At 35.4% G+C, this 23,821-nt stretch overlaps 1 protein-coding gene across 1 annotated transcript; it reads left to right on the top strand.

The window, feature by feature from the left end:
- Positions 1-2,189: 2,189 nt before the first annotated feature.
- Positions 2,190-22,858, top strand: LOC137006539 (serine/threonine-protein kinase Nek9). The gene is made up of 23 exons (XM_067367385.1): positions 2,190-2,624; positions 6,808-6,985; positions 7,067-7,122; positions 7,201-7,271; positions 8,502-8,607; positions 8,721-8,852; positions 8,931-9,041; positions 9,132-9,196; positions 10,019-10,069; positions 10,160-10,352; positions 10,453-10,597; positions 10,876-11,076; positions 11,156-11,202; positions 11,399-11,560; positions 12,896-13,004; positions 13,083-13,244; positions 14,528-14,695; positions 15,491-15,550; positions 15,966-16,144; positions 16,350-16,505; positions 16,603-16,695; positions 19,387-19,440; positions 21,383-22,858. Exons 1-23 carry the CDS (start codon positions 2,439-2,441, stop codon positions 21,485-21,487), a joined length of 2,790 nt encoding a protein of 929 aa, XP_067223486.1. The 5' UTR covers positions 2,190-2,438; the 3' UTR covers positions 21,488-22,858.
- The last annotated feature ends 963 nt before the right edge of the window (positions 22,859-23,821 follow it).

Genomic DNA, 23,821 nt, shown 5'->3' with positions numbered 1-23,821 from the left:
ATTTAAATGTCGACATAACTCCTTTAATTCTATGTAATATTTAAAAGGATACCTCTCGAACTTTATTTGTTATTGCCTATACTTTTTTTACACTTGTTTTCATATTTAGATGACTTCTGAACATGACACATATCTCTTCAACAACATCTCATATATCCGTTACTGCATTATCTTTTGCAATATTAATGTCAGCAATAAATATAAATATATCAAGTGATGTGTTCTTGGTCAGCGTTAACATACAGAGTTTCGTAACAATATTGTAAAGACAATATCACAGGAATCCTGAGTTTGACAAAAGCAGATCTCATTCATTAATGAACCGATTAACAGACTTAAGTATTCCACTATTACACAAGTTACTTTTTATATAAGATATATCGGTAACACTTTCTATGAAGACCATACTTATAGCTCCATTTATACTTATTTATAAGTAAGTATTACTATTTATACATATTTATAAACACTCATTAAGACTTATACTGCATTATAAGAAGTTATAGGTACATTTATATTATTTTTTATAATTATAAGTCATGCTTTTTCTTTTTCAGTGCACATGTTCATAATTCGTTATACACTGATTTATAAGTATTAAGTCTGTCGTATGGTTCCATGAATGTATTTATTAAGATGCAACCTGCATCGTTATAACGCTATTATATTTATTTATTATAGTTATTTACTTGTGAGTGTAACTAATTAACAATAATTCCTGTAATAAAAATAATAATTGTTTTTTATATATATATATATATATATATATATATATATATATATATATATATATATATATATATATAACAATTATTACCAGTCATGACCTCTAATCCAAACATTCCGCCGTTAAAGACATATATATACTTGATCATTTATAAATCAGTGTATAATGCATTATGACCATGTACATTGAAAAAGCCAAAGCATGGCTTATAAATACATTTAAAAATAATATAACTATAACTGTTCTTATAATGCAGTATAGGTCTTAATGAGTCTTTATACATATATTTACAGTATAGTAATACTTGCTTATAAATAAGTGTAAATGGGGCTATAATTCATTATAAGCATGGGCTTCATAGCAGATATATCTATTATTCCATTTAAAATACAGATGCGGTGAAACGTTTTGCTTATAAACTAATTGCCAAGACAGCAGTGGCTGCTTATGGACATTTGCCAGTTTAATTGGGATTCTTTCTTCAATAGAAAAATTGCATTTTGAAAGAAAATGAATGCCACCCAAAGAATCAAATATAAAACTGGGGAAAGTGTGTGTGTGTGTTTAGAGAAGAGTCTGTAATGTATTCAGTGGAGTGTGTCGCCCTCATGTGGCTGCTGTCAATGTTGCTCTCTGTGGAAGATTCTTAAAGGGTTAGTTCACCTAAAAATGAAAATAATGTCATTTATTACTCACCCTCATGTCGTTCCACACCCGTAAGACCTTCGTTCATAGATATTTTTGATGAAATTCGATGGCTCAGTGTGGCCTGCATAGCCAGCAATGACATTTAATCTCTCAAGATCCATAAAGGTACTAAAAACACATCTAAATCACTTCATGTGAGTACAGTGGTTGACTGTGTGTGAACAGATCATGTTGATCATTTAGAAATGTGCAGCAGGCTTTATAGGGTTAATGATATCCCAGAAGTTCTGATTATAAAACATATTTGAACTATATTCATTTGCATATATTTGTCAGTTGTAATCAGTTTGTGTCTTATGTGGTGTAAAACGATCCTGTCAGAGTGTGTGAGGTCAGATCATATTCTGGCAGCTCATTTAGTCAGTAATATGCGATTGTTTATGAGATCTAGATCTCGTCAGCGGTTATGAAGAATAGATGAGTTGAGCTGTAATATATATGGACAGTATGAAGTGTGAGCTGATACACAGCCGTCGACAATGATCAAATCAAATCAAAAACACTTGAAAGAATTTGTAAAACTAACAGTCTGAGGAACTTTATTTTATTATTTTTTAAAACTATTGTTTATTTCACTGGTCGTATGTATGGTCGCGGGTATTATTAAATAAGTTGTAATAATAATAATTTAAAAAAATCGATTTATTTATTTTATACTGGAACGATATTTTGAAATAAATGCCCGTGAGCAGAAAACGAGTCACTTCCGGTTCCGGCATCGCTTGTTGTTTCTGTCCGAATCGACTCTCAAAGATTCATTCGATTCGCTTGATGAATATACGTGCTTGTTCAAAACAAACGAATGACTGAATCGATTCCCTGTCGGAAATGACTCCCAACAGCAACTTCGTCTTGTGTAGTTCAGTTCGGAAAAGAAGAAACGCGGCACGAGGAAAGTAGTTTAATGTAAAGACTAAAAGTGTGTCTTTTGCATTGGTTTGAGGCGATCTTTGAGGTGAACTGTAGCAGGCCGCGTTATTGTGAGTCGTGTTGAGCGTGTAATATGTCTCTGGAGGAGTATGAGAGGCATTACGCCTCTTTAAACTCAGAGTCTGGATGCGAATCTGTCAATGGAAGATCGTCAACATCTGGGACTTACGGCGGAGAAGAGGAGAAGCTGCATTACATTCCCATTAGAGTGCTGGGAAAGGGCGCGTTTGGAGAAGCGACTCTGTACAGACGCACTGAGGTGAGCAGCTCTGAATCTGCTTTATATTTATAATCTGCGCCGATTTCGCAGGATTTAAGAGCACACGTCACTGAACTCTGCTTTGATTGGTGGATTTGGGTGTTCTGTCACGCCCACTATTAATGAGGGGCTTTATATTCCAGCTGGACAGCTTAAAGGTACAATGTGTAACATTTTTGCAGTAAAATATCCAAAAACCACTAGGCTAGTGTTATATATTTTGTCCAGCTGATTACAAACAATATCGCTAATGTTTTCAACTACTTGTAAATCATGAGAAAATTCCCATTCTAAACCGTGACACGGGGCAGTGCAGTCGCCTGTCAATGACGTCAGTTACCTTTGTTACCGCCTTTACTGACGTAGAAGCCACATGACAACAGTGCCGTGGACAAATGCGGAAGTAGTGTCTAGCGTCCAGCAAACCACTAGCTTGCTTCAAGCAGTTCTTTATTTACTTCTTGCACGTTTTATGGTGGATTGTGTTACTTATTTATGGAACATAATTACTGTTTACCATCTGCCGCTGGTTCTGTCGACAAGGACAGCTCCCGTAAACTCATGACCGGAAAAGCGGAAGCGGCGCCGGCGACTGTGTCATAATAAAAGTCCAGCTGCTCGTGAGGCGTGTGTTGATCAATCGCTCCAGCTCCTCGTTCAGCTCCCGCAACACTTGCTCCTGTTCTGCTTCATACTACAGTAACGTTAATAATCACATCCATGAACATGAGTTCTTCCAGACTCCAATCCCTATTCTTTTGCACCGTCCGTTGAGATGGAGATCACATGTCCCAAGTTTCCGCTCTAAAACTTGGCGTCATCAAACTACGCCTTTGTTTTGAATAGGCTTCTAGCGACCTCTAGCGGAAAAAAATATCACAAATTGTACCTTTCAGGATGGGCAATAACAAACTTCTTTAATACAATGCCATACTGACACTTTTTGTTACAGTTATAACGATACAGATACTTTTATTGTAATTTTAACGAGACCGATACTTTAAAAATTTTAATGATCCAATACTTTTTGTTAGTTTTAACAATACCGATACTTTACAAATTTAATTAGACTCTTACTTTTGTTACAATTTAAAGATACTGATACTTTTGTTACAATTTTAACAATACCGATGCTTTTTGTTACAATTTTAATATAATACTTTTTGTTACAATTTTAATGATACTGATACTTTTGTTACAATTTTAATGATACCGATACTTTACAAATTAAATAAATGTAAATAAATGTATTTAAACAATTTAAATAAATACAATACTTTTTGTTACAATTTTAATGGTCTGATACTTTTGTTACAATTTTAAATAGACTGATATTTTACAAGTTTAATACTTAAAATTTTTGTTACAATTTTAACGAGACCAATACTTTACAAATTTATTGATACTGACACTTTTTGGTTACAGTTTTAATGATACTGATTTTTTTGTTACAATTGTAACAATATCAATACTTTACAAATTTAATGATACCGATACTTTTGGTTACAATTTTATTGATACAATACTTTTTGTTACAGTTTTAACAATACCGATACTTTTTGTTACAATTTTAATATAATACTTTTTGTTACAATTTTAATGATACTGATACTTTTGTTACAATTTTAATGATACCGATACTTTACAAATTAAATAAATTTAAATAAATGTATTTAAACAATTTAAATAAATACAATACTTTTTGTTACAATTTTAATTGTCTGATACTTTTGTTACAATTTTAAATAGACTGACAGTTTACAAGTTTAATAAAAAAATGTGTTAAAATTTTAACGAGACCAATACTTTACAAATTTATTGATACTGACACTTTTTGTTACAGTTTTAATGATACTGATTTTTTTGTTACAATTGTAACAATATCAATACTTTACAAATTTAATGATACCGATACTTTTGGTTACAATTTTATTGATACAATACTTTTTGTTACAGTTTTAACAATACCGATACTTTACAAATTTAATGAGACTGATACTTTTGTTATAATTTAAAGACACTGATACTTTTGTTAAAATTGTAATCATATGATACTTTACAAATTTAATGATACTGACTCTTTTGTTACAATTTTAACAATACCGATACTTTACAAATTTAAAGATACCAATACTTTTTGTTACAATTTCAATATGATACTTTTTGTTAGTTTTAATGATACTGATACTTTTGTTACAATTTTAACGATACTGATATTTTACAAATTTAATAATACTGATACTTTTGTTGCAATTATAACAATACCGATATTTTACAAATTGAATGATACTGATACTTTTGTTACAATTTTAACAACACCAATACTTTACAAATTTAATGATACTGATACTTTTGTTACAATTTTAAAGATATAATACTTTTTGTTACAGTTTTAACGATACTAATACTATTGTTACAATTTTAAATAGACCAATACTTTACAAATTTAATGATACTGATACTTTTTTACAATTTTACAGATACTGATACTTTACAAATTTAATGATACCGATACTTTTTTGTTACATTTTTAATATGATACTTTTTGTTACAATTTTAATGATACCGGTACTTTACAAAATGTAAAGATACCAATTCTTTTTTACAATTTTATTGACACAACACTTTTTGTTACAGTTTTAATGATACCGATACTTTGCAAATTTAATAGTACTGATACTTTTTGTTAAAATTTTAACTATACAATACTTTTTGTTAGATTTAATGATACCGATACTTTTGTTGCAATTTTAACGAGACTGATAGTTTAAAAATTTAATAATACTGATCTTTTTTGTTACAATTTTAACGATACAGATACTAAGTATTTCTTAAATGGGTATGTGAATTTATGTGAAATAATACAAATAATACAAAAATAGCTACACTTATAAATAACAATAAAATTATTAATTTATCAATAATTAAAAAAGAAATGAAAACAAAAGTTAATTTTGTAGTATTAAATTTGTCTGTAAAATGTAGTAACTCACTTGAACACATTTAATTCATGCTTCAAACCCTAGTTTTTAGGTCAGTAAACTGGCCACTGAATTGAAAAGTTTTTTTCTTTTCTTTTTTTTTTCATGCAACTCGTACTGGTCATCATTTTTAGATATATTTTCACCATGTCAGTCCTGTAAATGCTTGTTTTATACACATTTCTGTGTATCACACAGAGCTTTAAAGATAGATTTCAACAGTAGGCACAGTTTACCAGGAAAAGTCAATATTGTAGTACACAGGAGAGCATTTGCATTCATACAGTACATTTATTTCTGTAGCAGTGTATTGCATGTGAACCCAAAAAAAAATCATATTTGCATAATATTCATTATTCTTATATGTATACAGTATATAGTAAACAGAAAATTGCAGCAAAATGACATCCACACAAGCTCCATACAGTCATGTGAAAAAGAAAGTCCACCCTGCAGGACATAATAAAATATCATCAGGTCTTTAGCAGGTCTTAAAATTAGGAAATTTCAAAACATTTTAATAAAAAAAAAACATTTAAAGTTATAGTACACCCAAAAATAAAAATCATAATTTACTCACCCTCATGGCCGTTGAAACATAACATTTTATGTGTAATAAATTCTATGTTGAATCAAATAAAATATTTTTTTCTAAAGCTACTTTTTGTAATGTCTTTGATGTTTTTCTTATTTAACACAATAATGACTTTGAATTATCGCATATTTGAATTATTAAATGTCATACACATTTATGGAATATACCCATGCATGTCTGACAGATTTTGATGATTGAATGGATCATTTTGCATGTGATCAGCAAACCACATGCATTTAGTTACTGTAGTCAATTGTATTTACACTTTTGCACACACACGCCAAAACGTGCAATTTGCTTAAATCAATAAGAAATTAAAATAAACACTGAAAACAATTTGGTGCAGGGTTTACTCACTCAGAAATTATTAGTAAATTTCACAAATAATTACAAAGAAACTTAAAGCAACACAATGAACTAAACATGAAATTTTGAAGTTGAAAGACTGAAATAGTGTTTTCTTGTACTTCAATAAATTATTTTTATTTCCAACTTCTAAAAATGTATATTTGAGCATGTGAAAAACTGAAACTGAAGCAGACACATTCAGACTGGCCTCACTGACAGAGCCTGACGGTTTGGGCTGGTTTTGTCGGTTTCTCTCCAGGATAACTCTCTGGTGGTGTGGAAGGAGATCGACTTGAACTGCCTGTCGGACAAGAAGCGCGGAGACGTGATGAACGAGATCAGCATCCTGTCCATCCTTCAGCACCACAACATCATCGCATACTTCAACCACTTCATGGACAAAAACACACTGCTGATCGAGCTGGAGTACTGCAACGGTACGACACGCACCAACATCACGACAGCGATCAGAGAGACGCATATGTGACTGAAACCACTGTCTGAATGTGTTTGTGCAGGTGGAAACCTTTATGAAAAGATCAACCAGCAGAAAGGAGCGCTGTTCAAAGAGGATGTGAGTTCACGTGAAATGCGTCTGACTTGCCGAAATCAGGGCTGCTTTACAGCTGTGCTTTCCTTCTTTTGTTCTCAGGTTGTCGTATGGTACTTATATCAGATCGCCGCAGCTGTCGCTCATATACATAAAGCCGGCGTCCTCCACAGGTAAACGCATAGCCAAAACAGCCTGTACATAGCACTTCATCTTTTAAGACACAAGATTTTGGCCAAATGTATTCGACAACTGGAAAAACTGAGCACCCACATAGCTGCAATAAACGTTTTAACCTGTAAGTTGATGAAAAGGTAATGTGATGCACTTCCTGCCTCGGATGTGACCGTTCTAATGATGCGCACAAATCTCTGACATTCGCTTGATTTTGGTACAATGTTAATAATATAATGATATGCAAGTGTCTGACCATACATAAAGCCACAATACTAACTTTGACAACACGGTGTTTAATTGTTTTTTTATTGCCTGAGTAGTAGTGGTTCTACACTAACCTGCGATATTTGCTGGTTTCAAAACACACTGGTTTAGAGCGCTGCAAGTAAACCGTCTAAATTACAATTAAAACAAAGAAGCAAATTACAAACAATAGGACAAATACACAAGAATTTTAACTGTTAAATGCATGAATGTTTCATCATCATCATTATTACATTTTCGGGTCTTTAGCGACCCGGATCTATATCTAACACTGATGGATCTCTAACTGCCGCAATAGTACAAAACTCTCCTGATATTATATAATACCCCTTTACACAAGATGTAATATAAGTCTCTGATGTCTCCAGAATGTGTCTGTGAAGTTTCAGCTCAAAATACCCCACAGATCATTTATTATAGTTTGTCAAATTTTCCTCTATTTGGGTGTGAGCAAAAACACGCCATTTTGTGTGTGTCCCTTTAAATGCAAATGAGCTGCTGCTCCCGCCCCCTTTCCAGAAGAGGGCGGAGCTTTAACAGCTCAACAACAACAAAGCTGGAGAATCTCACGCAGCCAAAATGAGGATTGTCAGTAACGGTGTTCAGCCTTACATTGTTCAAACCGGAGTCGACACTGATGTCAGTACAAAAACTTAATTTGAAAACAATTAATTTGACATTCTTTTATTTTTCTTGTTGTATTGTTAATAATAAATTGTCTTCTGTTGCTTAATTAACATTAACGACACAGCAGGTTTATTAGGCTGCTGTCACTTTAGATTGAATGCATGTATATAATAATTGAATAATCTTGATTATCATGTTTTCATATTTGTTAGAAGCCAAAATCAAAACTAAAATTGACTGAATCCCACAGCCCTACTTTGTATTCTAATCAGGTGATGAAGAATAAAACAGCAGGGTTTAAAAGCTCTGTGAATAGTGTGTGTTTGTGTTTGAAGGGACATCAAAACGCTGAACATCTTCCTCACCAAAACCAACCTGATCAAGCTGGGGGATTATGGGTTGGCCAAGAAGCTGGACTCACAGTATTCCATGGCTGAAACTGTGAGTTTGCACAATGTTTAGCTGCATGTCACGTGACCATTAACCAACATCACAGAACCGTGAACGTGAATATGTTGATAAATGCGGATGTTATGATGTCTTTTGTTCACTAGTGTGTCGGGACTCCATACTACATGTCTCCTGAGCTGTGTCAAGGAGTCAAGTACAACTTTAAATCGGACATCTGGGCCATGGGATGTGTCTTATTTGAGCTGCTGACCCTCACCAGGACCTTTGATGCCACGGTAATCGTCTGAACATTGATTCATACTCATTCATTAGACTGAAAACCACTCAGTGACATATGATGATGTGTTTCCCAGAATCCTCTGAACCTGTGTGTGAAGATCGTGCAGGGCAACTGGACGATGGAGATCAACTCGGACGTTTACACGTCTGACCTCATCAAGCTGGTGTACGAGTGTTTAGATCAGGTAGCTGAAAGCCGCTGTTACGGCTCACTGTGCCTGTCAATCATACCTGTGGTGATGTCATAATGATGCTCGTGTGTGTCGATGTTAAAGGACCCTGAGAAAAGGCCGACAGCGGAGCAGATTTTAGAGCGGCCCATCATCTCTCGAGTGAGAGCGTGAGTGAATCCAGCTCATATTTCACCCACAAATCATTTAATTCAGCACATTTACCCTCACATTCTGTAATATGTACAGATGACTTTCTTTTGAGGATTTTCTTGTAATTCCCATTATTCTCAAAGGATATATATATTTGTAATTTTTTCCCCCCAATTAAATACTTTTTGTCTATTTATTTAATATTTATTTACCTATTTATTTTAATTGTTTTTATTTATTTTCTTTTTATTTATTTTAATAGATTTAAAATATATATATATATATATATATATATATATATTTGTTTGTTTTTTATTTATATATTATTCATTATTTTAATTATATTTTTTTTATTTTTTTTGGTAATTTGTTTATTCTATTCTTTTTTTATTTTAATTTTGTATTTGTTTATTCTATTTTTTATTTATTGTATTTTAATTTTTTAATTTTTTATTTATTATATTCTTTATATTCATTTCATTTATTTTAATATTTATTTTATTTGTTTGTACTAATTTTTTATTTATATTGTATTTATATTAATATTTATTTTTTGTTGTTTATTCTATTTTTTATTTATATTGTATTTTAATATTTTTGTTTTTTTAATTTGTGTATTCTATTCTTTTTTATATTAATTTTATCAATTTAATTTATTTTAATTTATTTGTTTATTCTATTTTATTTATATTATATTTATTTTAATATTTGTTTTTTATATTTTTGTTAATTCTATTTTTTTATTAATTTTATTTATTTACATTTTTAATTAATTTAATTGTGTTGAATTTTGAGCTGTGAGTTTTGCCTCAGTGAATGACGATCATGTCTGTGTTCAGAGAGCTGGAGGAGAGGGTTGCAACGCTTAATTCAGCCATCAAGAAACCCAAGTAAGTGACACATCATTCCCATCAGTAAACTGCTGTTTGTGGAGCTGTGGTCTTGTTGTTTGTGTCATTGCTTTTGTCATGTTGTCTCAGGCTGAGCACAGCGACGGAGACGTCAGTGGCGGTGGTGACGACGCGCTCGCGCGAGGTGTATTTCTGGGGCGGAGGCAAGTTCACTCCTCAGAAGCTGGACATGTTTAAGGGAGGCAGCAGTGCGCAGCACGTCTGTGCTGGAGAAACACACTTCGCAGTGGTTACTGTCGAGAAGGAGCTCTACACTTGGGCTGTAAGCATGCTCCATACTATCTTAATGTAGATTCCACATGCAGATCTGTAGAACATAAGTTGTATATTTCGTATATTTTATATTTTATTATATTTTATAGAGCGTTCAGGGAGGAGCGAAGATGGTGGGTCAGCTGGGTCACGGTGACCAGGCCTCGTACCGTCAGCCACGGCGCGTGGAGCGTTTGCAGGGCAAAGCCATCAGACAGGTGTCCTGCGGGGCCGACTTCACCGCCTGCGTCACCGGTGAGTGAAACACACACTCTCTAACATCTGAGAGAACAGCTGTATACAAAAGTTTGGGTAGAGCTTGTGCAACTTTATAAAACTTGTTGTGCAACTTTATAAAACACTAGTGTATATCAATATCAATAAATAAATATCATCAAATCCACTACAAATAGAACTGAATTGTTTGTAGAGACACTTGGATGAGCGTGTGGTTCATGTGGGTTCTTTGTCCAGAAATGACAGGTGTGTGCGGTTCATAAGCTCTGTTTTCTGATGTCACGTTCCTCCGACAGACGAGGATCAGATGTACATGTTCGGCTCGGACTATTACGGCTGCCTGGGCGTGGAGAACGAACACGGCATGGAGGTGCTGGAGCCGGTCCTGCTGGAGTTCTTCCAGGAGCGTCCCGTCAAACAGGTGTCCTGCGGGGACAATCACGTGGTGGCGCTGACCCAGAGCGGGGACATCTACTCCTGGGGCTGTGGAGAGCACGGTGAGTGCGTCACATGACCTCACTGACTTCCTGTGACATCACCGCTGTTGAGTGAGAATGATGGTGTTTCCCTCCACAGGTCGACTCGGTTTGGACTGCGAAGATGATTTCTCCTCTCCAATGCAAGTGAGAGAAACTTTACTTTTCATACTAGGGAATGGGGAATGGTTCCATTAGTTAACATTAACTCATTAACAGTGAGCAGTACATATTTATAAATCTTTGTTAACATTAACTGTTCGTTGTGAGTTCATGCCAGCTCAGGTCCATTAAAGGCCCTTCCTGTGATCTCTGGCTCGTGATGTGTGTCTCTGATCTGTAGGTGGAGGCTCCTAAAGGTGGCCTCATCAACTCCGTGTTCTGTGGCAGCGATGGAACCTTCTTCCTCACGGTGTCTGGGAAGGTTTTAGCCTGCGGGAACAACGAGCTCAACAAATTGGGTCTGAATCAAGGCATCACTGGAATCAAAAACCACTCGGGAGAAGTATGTACTATGACCATCATTTCTCTGCTAGTGACCTAGTAAGATCGGTAGGGCCCTATGATTCACATGACGCAGAAAACACGGACTGAATCATGGAATCCAGTCATAAAACTGGAATTTACTATCATGGAATTTTTCAATTTTTGGATTAATGAATCAAAAGTAGAGCTGCACACTAAATCTAAATCATGATATGGACCAGTGTCTGTGAAAATTAAAGCGGTCATTCACTCAAAAATGAAAATTCTTCCCATCATCATTTACTGTCCCTCATGTCGTTCCAAACCTTTACAACTTTCATTCATCTGACAAAAAAATGAAGATATTTTTAATGAAATCTGAGAGATTTCTGCCCCTCCACTGAAACTCGGTTCAAAACGTTCATAAAGAGATGGTAAAATAAATCCATATGAATGGAGCAGTTAAACCCCTTAATTTAGACTTTTATTCATATTTAAACATTGATCAGTTTATATGTGGATAAAAATCATAAATCCAGAAAAAAACAAAACGCTAAATACAATTTCTGGGGGGCTGTTAATGTAATAAAATTTATTAAATGATTAAGTTATTATTTAAAGTTTTATGAATTAAGCTGATTCGACATGCTTTTTGATTATTGAAAATGAATTAAACCATTAAAATGGAATTTGGAACTGAATTTGAGTAAAAATCAAACATATTTCATAGGGCCCTAAAAATGTATTTTTGTGCTAAATCCTTGTTAAATTGTACATGATTTCAATTAATTAGACATGCTTTTTGAGTGCATTTAACTTAACCGATAAAATGGAATCCAGCAAAATGAAAACAGAAAAACTAGGGATGCACCGAAATGACAATTTTGGCCGATACCGATAATTCTTTATATTTGAAAGCCGACAACCGATATATTGGACAATAAATTTAAATCAAAATTTTTATATAATTTTTGAGAGCCTGATTACAAAAATAAAAATCTTAACATTAAAAGCCATGTCCCAATCACATGATTATAATGTTTTCATTGTAATATGTAGCTTATATGACAGATTTGCGCTGTATGTTGCTCTTAACTATGATTTCAATCATATTTCAAGCAATTCAAAACCATCATGGTGGACAGTGCACATCCGAAGTGTGTCAGCTGAAGGAAATAATCCATTATTTATCGGCTTTAATATATCGGCCAAATTTACTTATCAGGCCGATAACATTAAAAATGAACATTTATCAGCCGATACCGATATGGTGGCCGATATATCGTGCATCCCTAGAACTTGGGGAAAAAGTAAAGTGATTTGACAGAGCCCTATATGAGTATGTTGATGAGTGTTGTGATTGTGAGCTGTGCAGAGTTATCAGGAGATCCCGTACACCACCACACTCACGCTGGTCAAGCAGCTCTCGCGCTTCAAGATCCAGTTCATCTCTCCGGGAAAGGCCCACACCGCCGCCATAGACGGTGCGTCTCACTCACTCATGCCGCTCTTACTGTCCACCGTCTCATAATCCAGGCTCATGGTTTGTAATGCTTGTGCAGAGCGTGGCCGTCTGATGACCTTCGGCTGTAACAAGTACGGGCAGCTGGGAGTCAAAGACTTCAAGAAGCACCAGCGTGTTCAGATTCTGGTGGGGCCTTTCGGAGGGAAGGTCGTCACCAAGGTGTCATGTGGAGACGGATTCACCATCGCCGCCACAGAGGGTGAGAAGAGCTTCAAGAGACTCTAATAAGCTTAGCAGGCAAATATCAGTTGTCCTTGCATATTGTAATATTGTAACTTGTAATTTCTTTACAAGTTTATTTTATGTTTATTTAATGGTTTTGTGTAGCGCGTGTATAGAGCATGTGTGTATCGTATGTGTAACATTGTTGTGTAGAGCGTGTGTTGCATGTGTGTAGCCCGTATGTTGCATTTGTGTTGTTTTGTGTGTGTGTGTGTGGTGTTTTTTTTTGTTTTGTGTTGTTTGTAGCATGTGTGTAGCATGTTTTGTGTGTGTTGTGCCTGTAGCATATTTATCTTGCATGTGTGTAGCGTGTTGTGTGTGTGTAGCGCGCTTGTAGCATGCGTATAGCGCGCGTGTCGCATGTGTATGTGTCGCTTGTGTGTGTGTAGCGTTTGTAGTGTGTCTTGTGTGTAGCACGTTTTTAGCGTGTGTGTTGTGTTTGTGTAGCTTGTTGCATGTTGCGTGTGTGTAGCGTGTTTGTTTTGTGTGCATGTAGTGCATTTGTCTTGCGTGTTTGTAGCACTTGTGTAGCACGTGTAGCATGTTTGCATGTGTGTTGCGTGTGTAGCGTGTTTCTTGTGTGTGTAGCGTGTTTGTCATGCATGTGTAGCACATTTGTCTTGCATGTGTGTAGCTTGTTGCATGTGTCTTTCGTATGTGTAGCGTGTATTGCATGTGTGTAGCGTGTTTCTTGCATGTGTAGCATGTTTGTCTTGCATGTGTGTAGCGTATTGCATGTGTGTATCATGTTTCTAGCATTTGTAGCAACGTGTTGCCAGTGTGTGTTGCGTGTGTGTAGCGTGTTTGCCTTGCATGTGTGTAGCGTGTGTGCCGTGCGTGTTACGTGTGTAGTGCGTGTAGCATGTGTGTAGTGCATGTATGTTGCAAGTGTGTAGCGCGTTTGCTGTGCGTTACATGTGTAGCATGTGTGTATGTTACATGCATGTATGTTGCATGTGTGTAGCGTGTTTGTCTTGCATGTGTAGCACATGTGTGTAGCAAAATTTCTAATTTTTGTTTAGTTTATTTTGTATTATAATAAAATTGTATTTTATTGCAGCTTTTATTCCAATTAAAATAATGTTTTAATAGTTTTAGTGTTAGTTAACAATAATAACCCGGCATCAATGCAATCTAGACAAAGAAGAAGCAGAAATATAAGCGAGTTTTCATTTGTGTTCCGTGTTTTCATCACTTCCATTGCTCTTATTTCAGTGTTTTCATCCTCACAGTGATATTCTTGTCTGGTTTCTCCCTCAGATAACCAGATCTTCGCGTGGGGGAACGCGGGAAACGGCCGTCTGGGGATGCCGGCTGATAAAGGCTTCGGCTCCGAGGTCTGTCCGGCTCTTCCTCGCCCCATCTTTGGCTCCTTACACCACGTGCCGGATCTGTCCTGCAGGGGCTGGCACACCATCCTCATCATGGGTTTGTTTCCACGCACCGCTCTCTTCACTCAAATGTGATTATAGGATTTCTAGACCGAAAGGACAAGTTAGTAACAATAGAAATCAGGGTGAGAATTGAATATGTAAATGAACAATGTTTACTCGTTCTCTGTTACCTGGACCGAGAAATTCAGTCTGCCAAACGCATCACATTTGACAAGCAGCTCCAGGGCTTTTATTAAAGTTACAGATCTAACTTTTGAATTGACAGATGGGCGGCAACCAATGCATTATGGGTTTTGAAGATTCTGGCGGAAGGGAACGTCTGTTTTCTCTTGACAGACACATTTCATTAAAAGCTCATCTTGGCAGCTGTGAATCACCTCTTTAAAGGATTAGTTCACTTTCAAATTAAAATGTCCTGGTAATTTACTCATCATGTCTTTCTTTCTTCAGTCGAAAAGAAATGAAGGTTTTTGATGAAAACATTCCAGGATTTTTCTCCTTATAGTGGACTTCAATGGCCTCCAAACGGTTGAAGGTCAAAATTAGTTTCAGTGCAGCTCCAAAGAGCTTTAAACGATACCAGACGAGGAATAAGGGTCTTATCTAGAGAAACGATTGGTCATTTTCTAAAAAAAATACAAATATTATATACTTTTTAACCATAAATGCTCATCTTGAATTAGCTCTCTTCTTCTTCTCTATTAGAATTCCAGCAGTGTAGGCACTGCGAAGTGTACCTCCACAGGTCAAAGTTTGAAATAATTGCACTAGCATATTGTATATGACAGTTTAGTTCAAACTTTAACCTGATAATTTTTTTTTTTGACAGAAAAAGTCCTGAACTCAAAAACGATCCGTTCAAACAGCAGTGGACTGTCTATTGGAAGTGGTAAGATCACATATTTCCTCTTATTATTCATTTATTCATGTGTAAGAGCCTGTGTTACTTCAGTATCATGGGATACTGTCATAGTTTTTATTAATATTTTGAATTCATTTTTATTTTATTTTTATATTTAGTTTTACTTCATTTTTATTTCAGTTTTAGTTATTTGAGTATGTCAAGTTAAACTAAATGTAAATGAGAAATGTTGCATTGGAACCAGCTGAAATAATTCAAAAACTTTTTGAACTTTATTTCAAAAATGAACTTTTTTATGGTTATGGTTTTAGTTAACAATAATAACCTGGTAAGAACACAAAATGTAGTAGATATAGAGTGTGTGTGTAGTGTGTGTTTGTGTGTGTGGCATGTGTAGCGCTTGGATATGGTGTGCGTAATGGTTGTGAATGCTGGTCCGCAGGTCAGTGCTCGACCCCCTTTGTGGATCTGGAGACGGACTCGGCCACAGACTCAGAGCTGCGTGAGGGGATGCTGGGAGGAACTGTGGAGGCCGATCTGAATGACAGAGGTCTGGAGGCGCCCATCTTCTCCATAGACGGCAAGACCGGCGAGAGCTCCTGCCCCTCATGGCTGCGCAAGGTGACGCGAGCGTTCAGATCCGCCACAGGGTTTCTGCGGGTCTTCATCCACCCCTCTGCAACAAGGCTTAAATTAGAGCAGAGAAACATTTACTGGAGAAATGAAGTCTGAGAAATTCAACAGCCTCAGCTGACAATACAGTTTTAATACCAATCTACGTACGCTTCAATTTATGCCTTATGTGTTTTTCCTGGGGTGACTGCAGGAGCTGGATGATGCGGAGTTCATCCCCATGCCGAACGACTCCGGAGACTCCATCGAGCCGCTGGCATCCTCCTACACCAAGAGCGCCACGCTGCCGTACGAGGAGCTGGACCAGCTCAAAGCCGCCACCGCCACAGCCACAGGAAAGAGTCTGATGGTACGTCTGTGTGCTGCTGTTTGAATTTGACATTAATGGCTGTCAGCAGTCAACTTGGGTGTGTTTTGCATCTCAAGCTCTTGTGTTTGTTTGGCAGCCGACGGCGTGTGTGGATTATGAGCAGATGAACGGCGTGGAGACGAGCCGATCTGATCAGAGCTGCTGTGGAGCGAGCGTCGAGCTGGCACACGTACGCTTCACACGCTTTAACTGAGTTCATGCCATGTTGTAATTACCTTAATTAAAAGATTATGACTTGTAAAAAGCGTTCACGTCCTCGAGAACTGGGAATTTTCTGAGAGCTCCGACTTGCTGTCAAGCAGCAAGTTCAGACTAGACGGACATTTATGGGATACGGTACAGTCATACCACATATTACACAGCATGTCACCACATGGATAATTATGGGGATAAGAGATATTGATGTGAGATTAAACTGATTTAAATCATGCCTGTTTGTTATCTTATAATCCATTACAGTGAACAAAACCATACTCACAAAATGGCAGCAGCTGCATTTGTATGAAACGAGAGAGCGAATCCACGATACTAGATGACAATTAATTAACTGTACACAATATATTGATTTGACTGAGTTTTAATATTTTATTTAATATTTTATTGGCTTCCACGACCCGGATGAGCCTGTGTTATCTGTTTTTTAGCAGTTCTTATCGGGGAATAACATTAGAGATCAACCGATATATTGATTTACCGATATTTTCCCCGATATTTAAGCTTTTTACCATAATCGGATATCGATTTTGTAATAAAGGATTCACCGATAAACGCCACCTTTGGGTGTTAAACATTATTTGAGAGTATAGAATTTAGTTCTGTATAAATGCAGAGATAAACAGCACTTTGTCAGCAGATATTTCATAATCTAGAATGATAAAAACATTATTAATAATTCTGATAAAACACACCAGTTGAGAAACATTTCTGCAAAGTTGATTTAGATTAATTTATTTGCTCCATTTGAAAACATTAGACATGCTACATTTATTTTGCTTATTATGACCAATCAGAATCAAGTATTCCACAGAGCTGAGTAATAACACTAGTTAATGCAGTATAAGATAACAACGATCAGTTATTAACAAACATTATTAAATACTTTACAATGCTCATAGTTAGCTAATGAGATTACTAATGATAATACATGAGACCTTATTGTAAAGTGTAAATATTTTTCAGATTTCTGCAAGTAATGATTTGCTGGATAAATTCTGTTCAAGTTTATTTTTTAATTTTAACCTTATTTGTAGTTTGAAAACTCTGAGGTAATAATCACAATGTTTCCCAACAAATAACTTTCACTTTAATGAAGAGTATAATAATATATGTGACCCTGAACCACAAAACCAGTCATAAGGATCAATTTTTTAAGATTGATCATCTGAAAGCTGAATAAATAAATCTTTCCATTGATGTATGGTTTGTAGGATAGGACAATATTTGGCTGAGATTCATTTGAAAATCTGAAATCTGCAACGAAAATCGTCTTTAAAGTTGTCTAAATGAAGTCCTTAGCAATGCATATCCACTCACATAGATATGTTTACATTAGGAAATACAAAATATCTTTATGTAACATGATCTTTACTTAATATCCTAATGATTTTTGGCATAAAAGAAAAATCAATCATTTTCATACAATGTATTGTTGGCTATTACTACAAATATACCCGTGTGACTAATGACTGGTTTTGTGCTCCAGGGTCACATATGGCATAATGACAAAAAGACAGTGAATAGCTCTAATATTATTTTTAGAAAGGAAATATATCATAACAGTGGCCGTTCACATTGAAGTCTTAAAGGATAAGCATTTTTTGTTGTTGTTGTTTTAAACAAAATGTGAATGTACAGGAATATACACTACCAGTCAAAAGTTTGGAAACATTACTATTTTTAATGTTTTTGAACAAAGTCTCTTATGCTTATTAAGGCTGCATTTATTACATAATAAATACAGAAAAAAACAGTAATATTATGAAATATTATTACAATTTAAAATTATGGTTTTCTATTTTAATATACTTTAATGTATAATTTATTTCTGTGATCAAAGCTGAATTTTCAGCATCATTACTCCAGTCTTCAGTGTCACATGATCCTTCAGAAATCATTCTAATATGATGATTTGATACCCAGTTATTATTAATGTTGGACACAGTTGTGTTGCTTCATATTTTTTTGGAATCTGTGATACTTTTTCAGGATTAATTTATGAATAAAAGGTTAAAAAGAACAACATTTATTCAAAATATAAATCTTTTCTAACAATATAAATCTTTACTCTCACTTTTTATCAATTTAACACATCCGTGATGAATAAAAGTATTAATTTCTTTCCAAAAAAAAGAAAGAAAAAAAAAATACTGACCCCAAACTTTTGAACAGTAGCGTATATGGTTACAAAAGATTTAATTTAAATAAACGCTGCTCTTTTTTAACTTTTTATTCATCAAAGAATCCTGAAAAAATTTATCACAGGTTATAAAATAATATTAAGCAGCACAACTGTTTCCAACATTGATAATAAATCATTATATTAGAATGATTTCTGAAGGATCATGTGACACTGAAGACTGGAGTAATGATGCTGAAAATTCAGCTTTGATCACAGCAATAAATTATATTTTAAATTATATTAAAATAGAAAACCATAATTTTAACAATATTTCACAATATTACTGTTTTTTTCTGTATTTATTATGTAATAAATGCAGCCTTAAAGAGCATAAGAGACTTTGTTCAAAAACATTAAAAATAGTAATGTTTCCAAACTTTTGACTGGTATTGTAATAATTGTAAAAAGAATGTTTGGCTGATTTGAATATTGAGTATAATGAAGTCATGTTGTGTGTTTCAGCTCAGAGAAACAGTGAACCGGCAGGAAGCTCAAATCCAGCTGTTACAGAAGCAGGTGAGATGAAAGAGTCAGTGCTGGAAACACTGCTGTGAGAATCATGAATAAGTGCAGCTCTCTCTTTTCAGAGCGGATCAGACTCTTACAGTATGAGAACGAAGGCCGTACTGCGCTGTTTCTAATAAACTGGATGTAATTTAAAGTGCCCCTATCATGCTTTTTGTTGAATATTCCCTTTCATGTAGTAATAGAGCTGTTTGTGAATGTAAAAGCTCTGCAAAGTTTCAAAGTGCAGATAAATGGAGTTATTGCCTCCTAAAAGAAAGAGTCGATTCTGAGGTGCCTGAAACGAGTCGTCAGTAATTCCAGTCTCACTTCCTGCTCGAACCTATGTAACAATATAACTAATTTGCATAAGGTCAACCTATGGTCTTCATTGGCTGAACAGCGTGTCTTTGCCCCGCCCTCAATCACTGTAGTTGTATCTGAGACTGGAAGAGTTTGGTTCGTGTTGTTCATGTCAAAAAGACGCTGTTTTCTGCTGCTAAAGTCCACTCTGATGAGATTTATACAGTAAAACCCACGCCATCGTTACTGTTCGTATCACTGTGAATCAGGTGCTAAGATTCAGATATGATAATGAGCATTTGGTTTCTGACCAATCAGAGCAGAGCAGCTCTCAGAAAGGGCAGGGTTTAGAGAGACCGAATCCTTGAACGAACCGTTTCAGACACTGTGAGAAAAGAGCTGATGCTGCAGTGGATATTATGAGAAAATTAAAGAGTTTTTCACCTTGGATACATGTAGAAATGCTGTAGGAGACCTTTAAAACAAAATTAGGAACCTTAAAAATCATGATAGGGGCACTTTGAAGGGTTAGTTCACCTAAAAATGAAAATAATGTCATTTATTACTCACCCTCATGCCGTTCCACACCCATACGACCCTCATTCATCTTCAGAACACAAATTAAGATATTTTTGTTGAAATCCGATGGCTCAGTGAGGCCTGCATAGCCAGCAATGACATTTCCTCTCTCAAGATCCATTAATGTACTAAAAACATATTTAAATCAGTTCATGTGAGTACAGTGGTTCAATATTAATATTATAAAGCGACGAGAATATTTTTGGTGCGCCAAAAAAACAAAATAACGACTTATTTAGTGATGGCCGATTTCAAAACACTGCTTCAGGAAGCTTCGAAGCACAATGAATCAGCATATCGAATCAGCGGTTCAGAGCACCAAAATCACGTGATTTCAGCAGTTTGACACGCAATCCGAACATGATTCGACACAAAAGATTCATAACGCTCCGAAGCTTCCTGAAGCAGTGTTTTGAAATCGGCCATCACTATATAAGTCGTTATTTTGTTTTTTTGGCGCACCAAAAATATTCTCGTCGCTTTATAATATTAATATTGAAGCACTGTACTCACATGAACTGATTTAAATATGTTTTTAGTACATTAATGGATCTTGAGAGAGGAAATGTCATTGCTGGCTATGCAGGCCTCACTGAGCCATCGGATTTCAACAAAAATATCTTAATTTGTGTTCTGATGATGAACGAAGGTCTTACGGGTGTGTGAGGGTGAGTAATTAATGACAGAAATTTCATTTTTGGGTGAACTAACCCTTTAAATTATTTTACTTTTATATGAAAATAAATGATGAACACCCAAAGTACTTGATATTTAATTATTATTATAATTATTTAAATTTTCATTCACTTTTAGTTTAAATACAGACATGTTCTTTAGATTTTTTTTGTTTGTTTGTTTTGACAATAATCACATATAGAGAGATCGAGAGTTTATACACATGATATCAGAGTTACAAAATCAAACATTTTAGAAGAGAACGATACATCACTGTGATTTAAACCATTGGTTGTTAAGCTGTGTCTTCAGCAAGTAATTTCCCATCATGCTTCTGACCAGCGCAGTCAGTTGCCGGTTTACACCGACTTTAACGCGGCTCTGTCTGTGGTTTCAGTTCAGCGATCAGCAGAAGGAGAACGAGAGACTGTGGAAGGCCATTCAGAGCCTCCGAGCAGACGCTGAGCTGCAGGACGTCAGTCAGAGCCGTGAGGAAGAGTGAGAATCACCGTCAGTAGTTATCAGTGCGTACGGTGAGTATGCTAGAGCTAAAGGGGTTCGCCAAAATCACCAGTGCCTTTTCAGAACAGCCAAAGACTCTCATGCTGCTAATGTCAAGCCAAAGCCTTCCTGATCTTTACTGCTGTGTTCGATGTGTGTGGCGGCACTGGCGTCAACGGTGTGCGGGATGCGTTTAATCGAGTTACGGCAGAGCAATCGTGAGACGTTCCTCCAAGAATGAATGTAAGGAAAGTGTCATAAACCGGTCGGTGACGTGGGATTTGCTTTCATAATGAACATTTAGTTTCACATGTTTTCAAAGCAGCTCTTTTAAAGAGATGAACTGTTAACTCTTTCCTCACCAGCGTTTTTGATCATTTTCACAATACTTTCATGACCCACAGTATATATATATTTTGTTGTATGGATATCTGAACATGCAATATATCGAACAAACCCATTTTATTTTAGCTTCATGCTCTCTTGAATGTGGCGAAGTTTCATAAAAAGCAGCATTTTGAACAAAAAGCTGAGAAAATCGACAATGTTTCTGCTGCTGCTTCGCCCGTGTTTGATCTGGAGATTCTTTCAGAAGATGTGTAATAGCGCCCCCCTCTGTATAACGGTGGAAACATGACATTCTGTCAGCGGCGGGGAAAGAGTTAAGCTCTGTATGTGTCTCTAGTGTTAATGTCAGTGCACTCTTGTTATTCTCACAGGTTTCATCTTTCCTATGCAAGCAGGTCGAATGCAACTGATGTATTTCAGTCAAAGGTTTTATAAGCAAACTTTAAAGCTACTTCATGTATGAATGTGAAGCCAAAACACGCGTTATGGGATGGGACACGTATGCATGTCCTGTTTCTGCTGAGATGTGCAACTAAAGACGCTGTGTGCCTTAAATCACAGGATATCCGAGTCATGCGTACACGTGTCAAAACTACTGAATTTATTGCTTTTTGTTGTATTTCTGGAGTATTCTTGCTTATTTTGTGTACATTGCCAAATATAGCGACACCAAGTGCTTTGTGCAGAGGTTAACCGCAGCACGTCCACATGAGCTCTGAGACTGTAGACCGTATCCAGATCGGCAGCTCACGGGTTCTCGTTCTTCTGCCTCTCTCCGGCCACTTTGACATTGACATTCGCATGTTTTTCAAGCAATTGCAACCAGATATGTTTTTGTTCTTCGTGTCTATCTTATCTGGAGGTTGTTTTTAGATTTTAGCCTGTTTTTTTTTTTTCCCCATTTTCTATACTCTGAAACTGTATCATATAATTATGGGACTTGCTCTTGAGGTGTTTTTATGCTTTGTACACACATATCAGACACTGACTGATGCACATTTGTAATAAAATGAAAATTAAAAAGTTGAACAAAATCTCACATTGATGTTGGAGTCATTTTTAATGTTGTAACTTCATTTAATTCTTTAATTGCATTGTTGACCAAACCTTTAATTTTTGTTTTGTTTCATAATTGTTTTATTTACATGTTGATAAAAACCTATTAAACGGCCTAAAATCTTGCCAGAAGAGGATCTTTTATACTCGAATAAACCACTGCACAAAACGTTTCTTGTCTCGTCACATTCAGTTATGAATAACATAAATCATGTAAATTATAGCATATTTTCAAGTCGAAATGGTGAAATTACATTTTTTTAAAAAGGGTACAGTTTGCATCACTGTATATTTATTTTGCATATGGTGTTTACGGCCCTGGTTTACTGTAATTTAATGCCAAGGTAAGAAAACAAAGTGTAGTGTTATAGATATATTATATATAATGTATATTTATGTCATTCTACAGAATTGGTTCCAAGTCAGAGTTGGAAAATTCTTTTTCCACAAATTTTGGATGTAAGGTACACATTTCTAGTAATTGTGCAGTTTATTCTCATATTTTATTTTCAGAAAGTTTCAAAAATCAAAAAATATATTTTTAATAACAACAATGGGGAAAAAAATGCCAAAAATTATTTCAATATCATGTTCACAAGTTTAAATTTAGGGGTTTGTGTGCAGGACAGCCTCCTCCCAACTGAAGTACCCAATAAATGATGATTTTATATAAAGCTTACTGATATTTTAAATATTATTGTGGGATTCAATAGATAATTGAAGATTCTTAGTAAACATCTAAGGTTTGAATACTTAAATGCTTTTTAAATATGTGTTTTGGTTGTGGGATATATATATATATATATATATTATACTATAGTAGGAATTTAACAAATGTTGAATAAACCTTCAGCAGTTTTCAGTTGATTTGTGTGTTTTTGGGGGACTTTTATTTTGACATGTTTTGGCGTGTCGTTGTTTCCGACTTTCC

The sequence above is a fragment of the Chanodichthys erythropterus genome, chromosome 18, assembly GCF_024489055.1.
Source record: "Chanodichthys erythropterus isolate Z2021 chromosome 18, ASM2448905v1, whole genome shotgun sequence".
In the NCBI taxonomy this organism is placed as follows: Eukaryota; Metazoa; Chordata; class Actinopteri; order Cypriniformes; family Xenocyprididae; genus Chanodichthys; species Chanodichthys erythropterus.
The sequence above is the reverse complement of the archived record's forward strand: the minus strand, read 5'-3'. Positions and strand labels throughout refer to the sequence as shown.

What these genes read in the sequence shown, in the direction of transcription:
- LOC137006539 (XM_067367385.1), top strand. Translation starts at nt 2,439, where the DNA reads ATGTCTCTGGAGGAGTATGAGAGGCATTACGCCTCTTTAAACTCAGAG. An exon ending in GAGCGCTGTTCAAAGAGGAT is followed by an intron (nt 7,123 to 7,200) that starts GTGAGTTCACGT and finishes TTTTGTTCTCAG; the next exon opens with GTTGTCGTATGGTACTTATA. An exon ending in TCAGCCATCAAGAAACCCAA is followed by an intron (nt 10,070 to 10,159) that starts GTAAGTGACACA and finishes ATGTTGTCTCAG; the next exon opens with GCTGAGCACAGCGACGGAGA.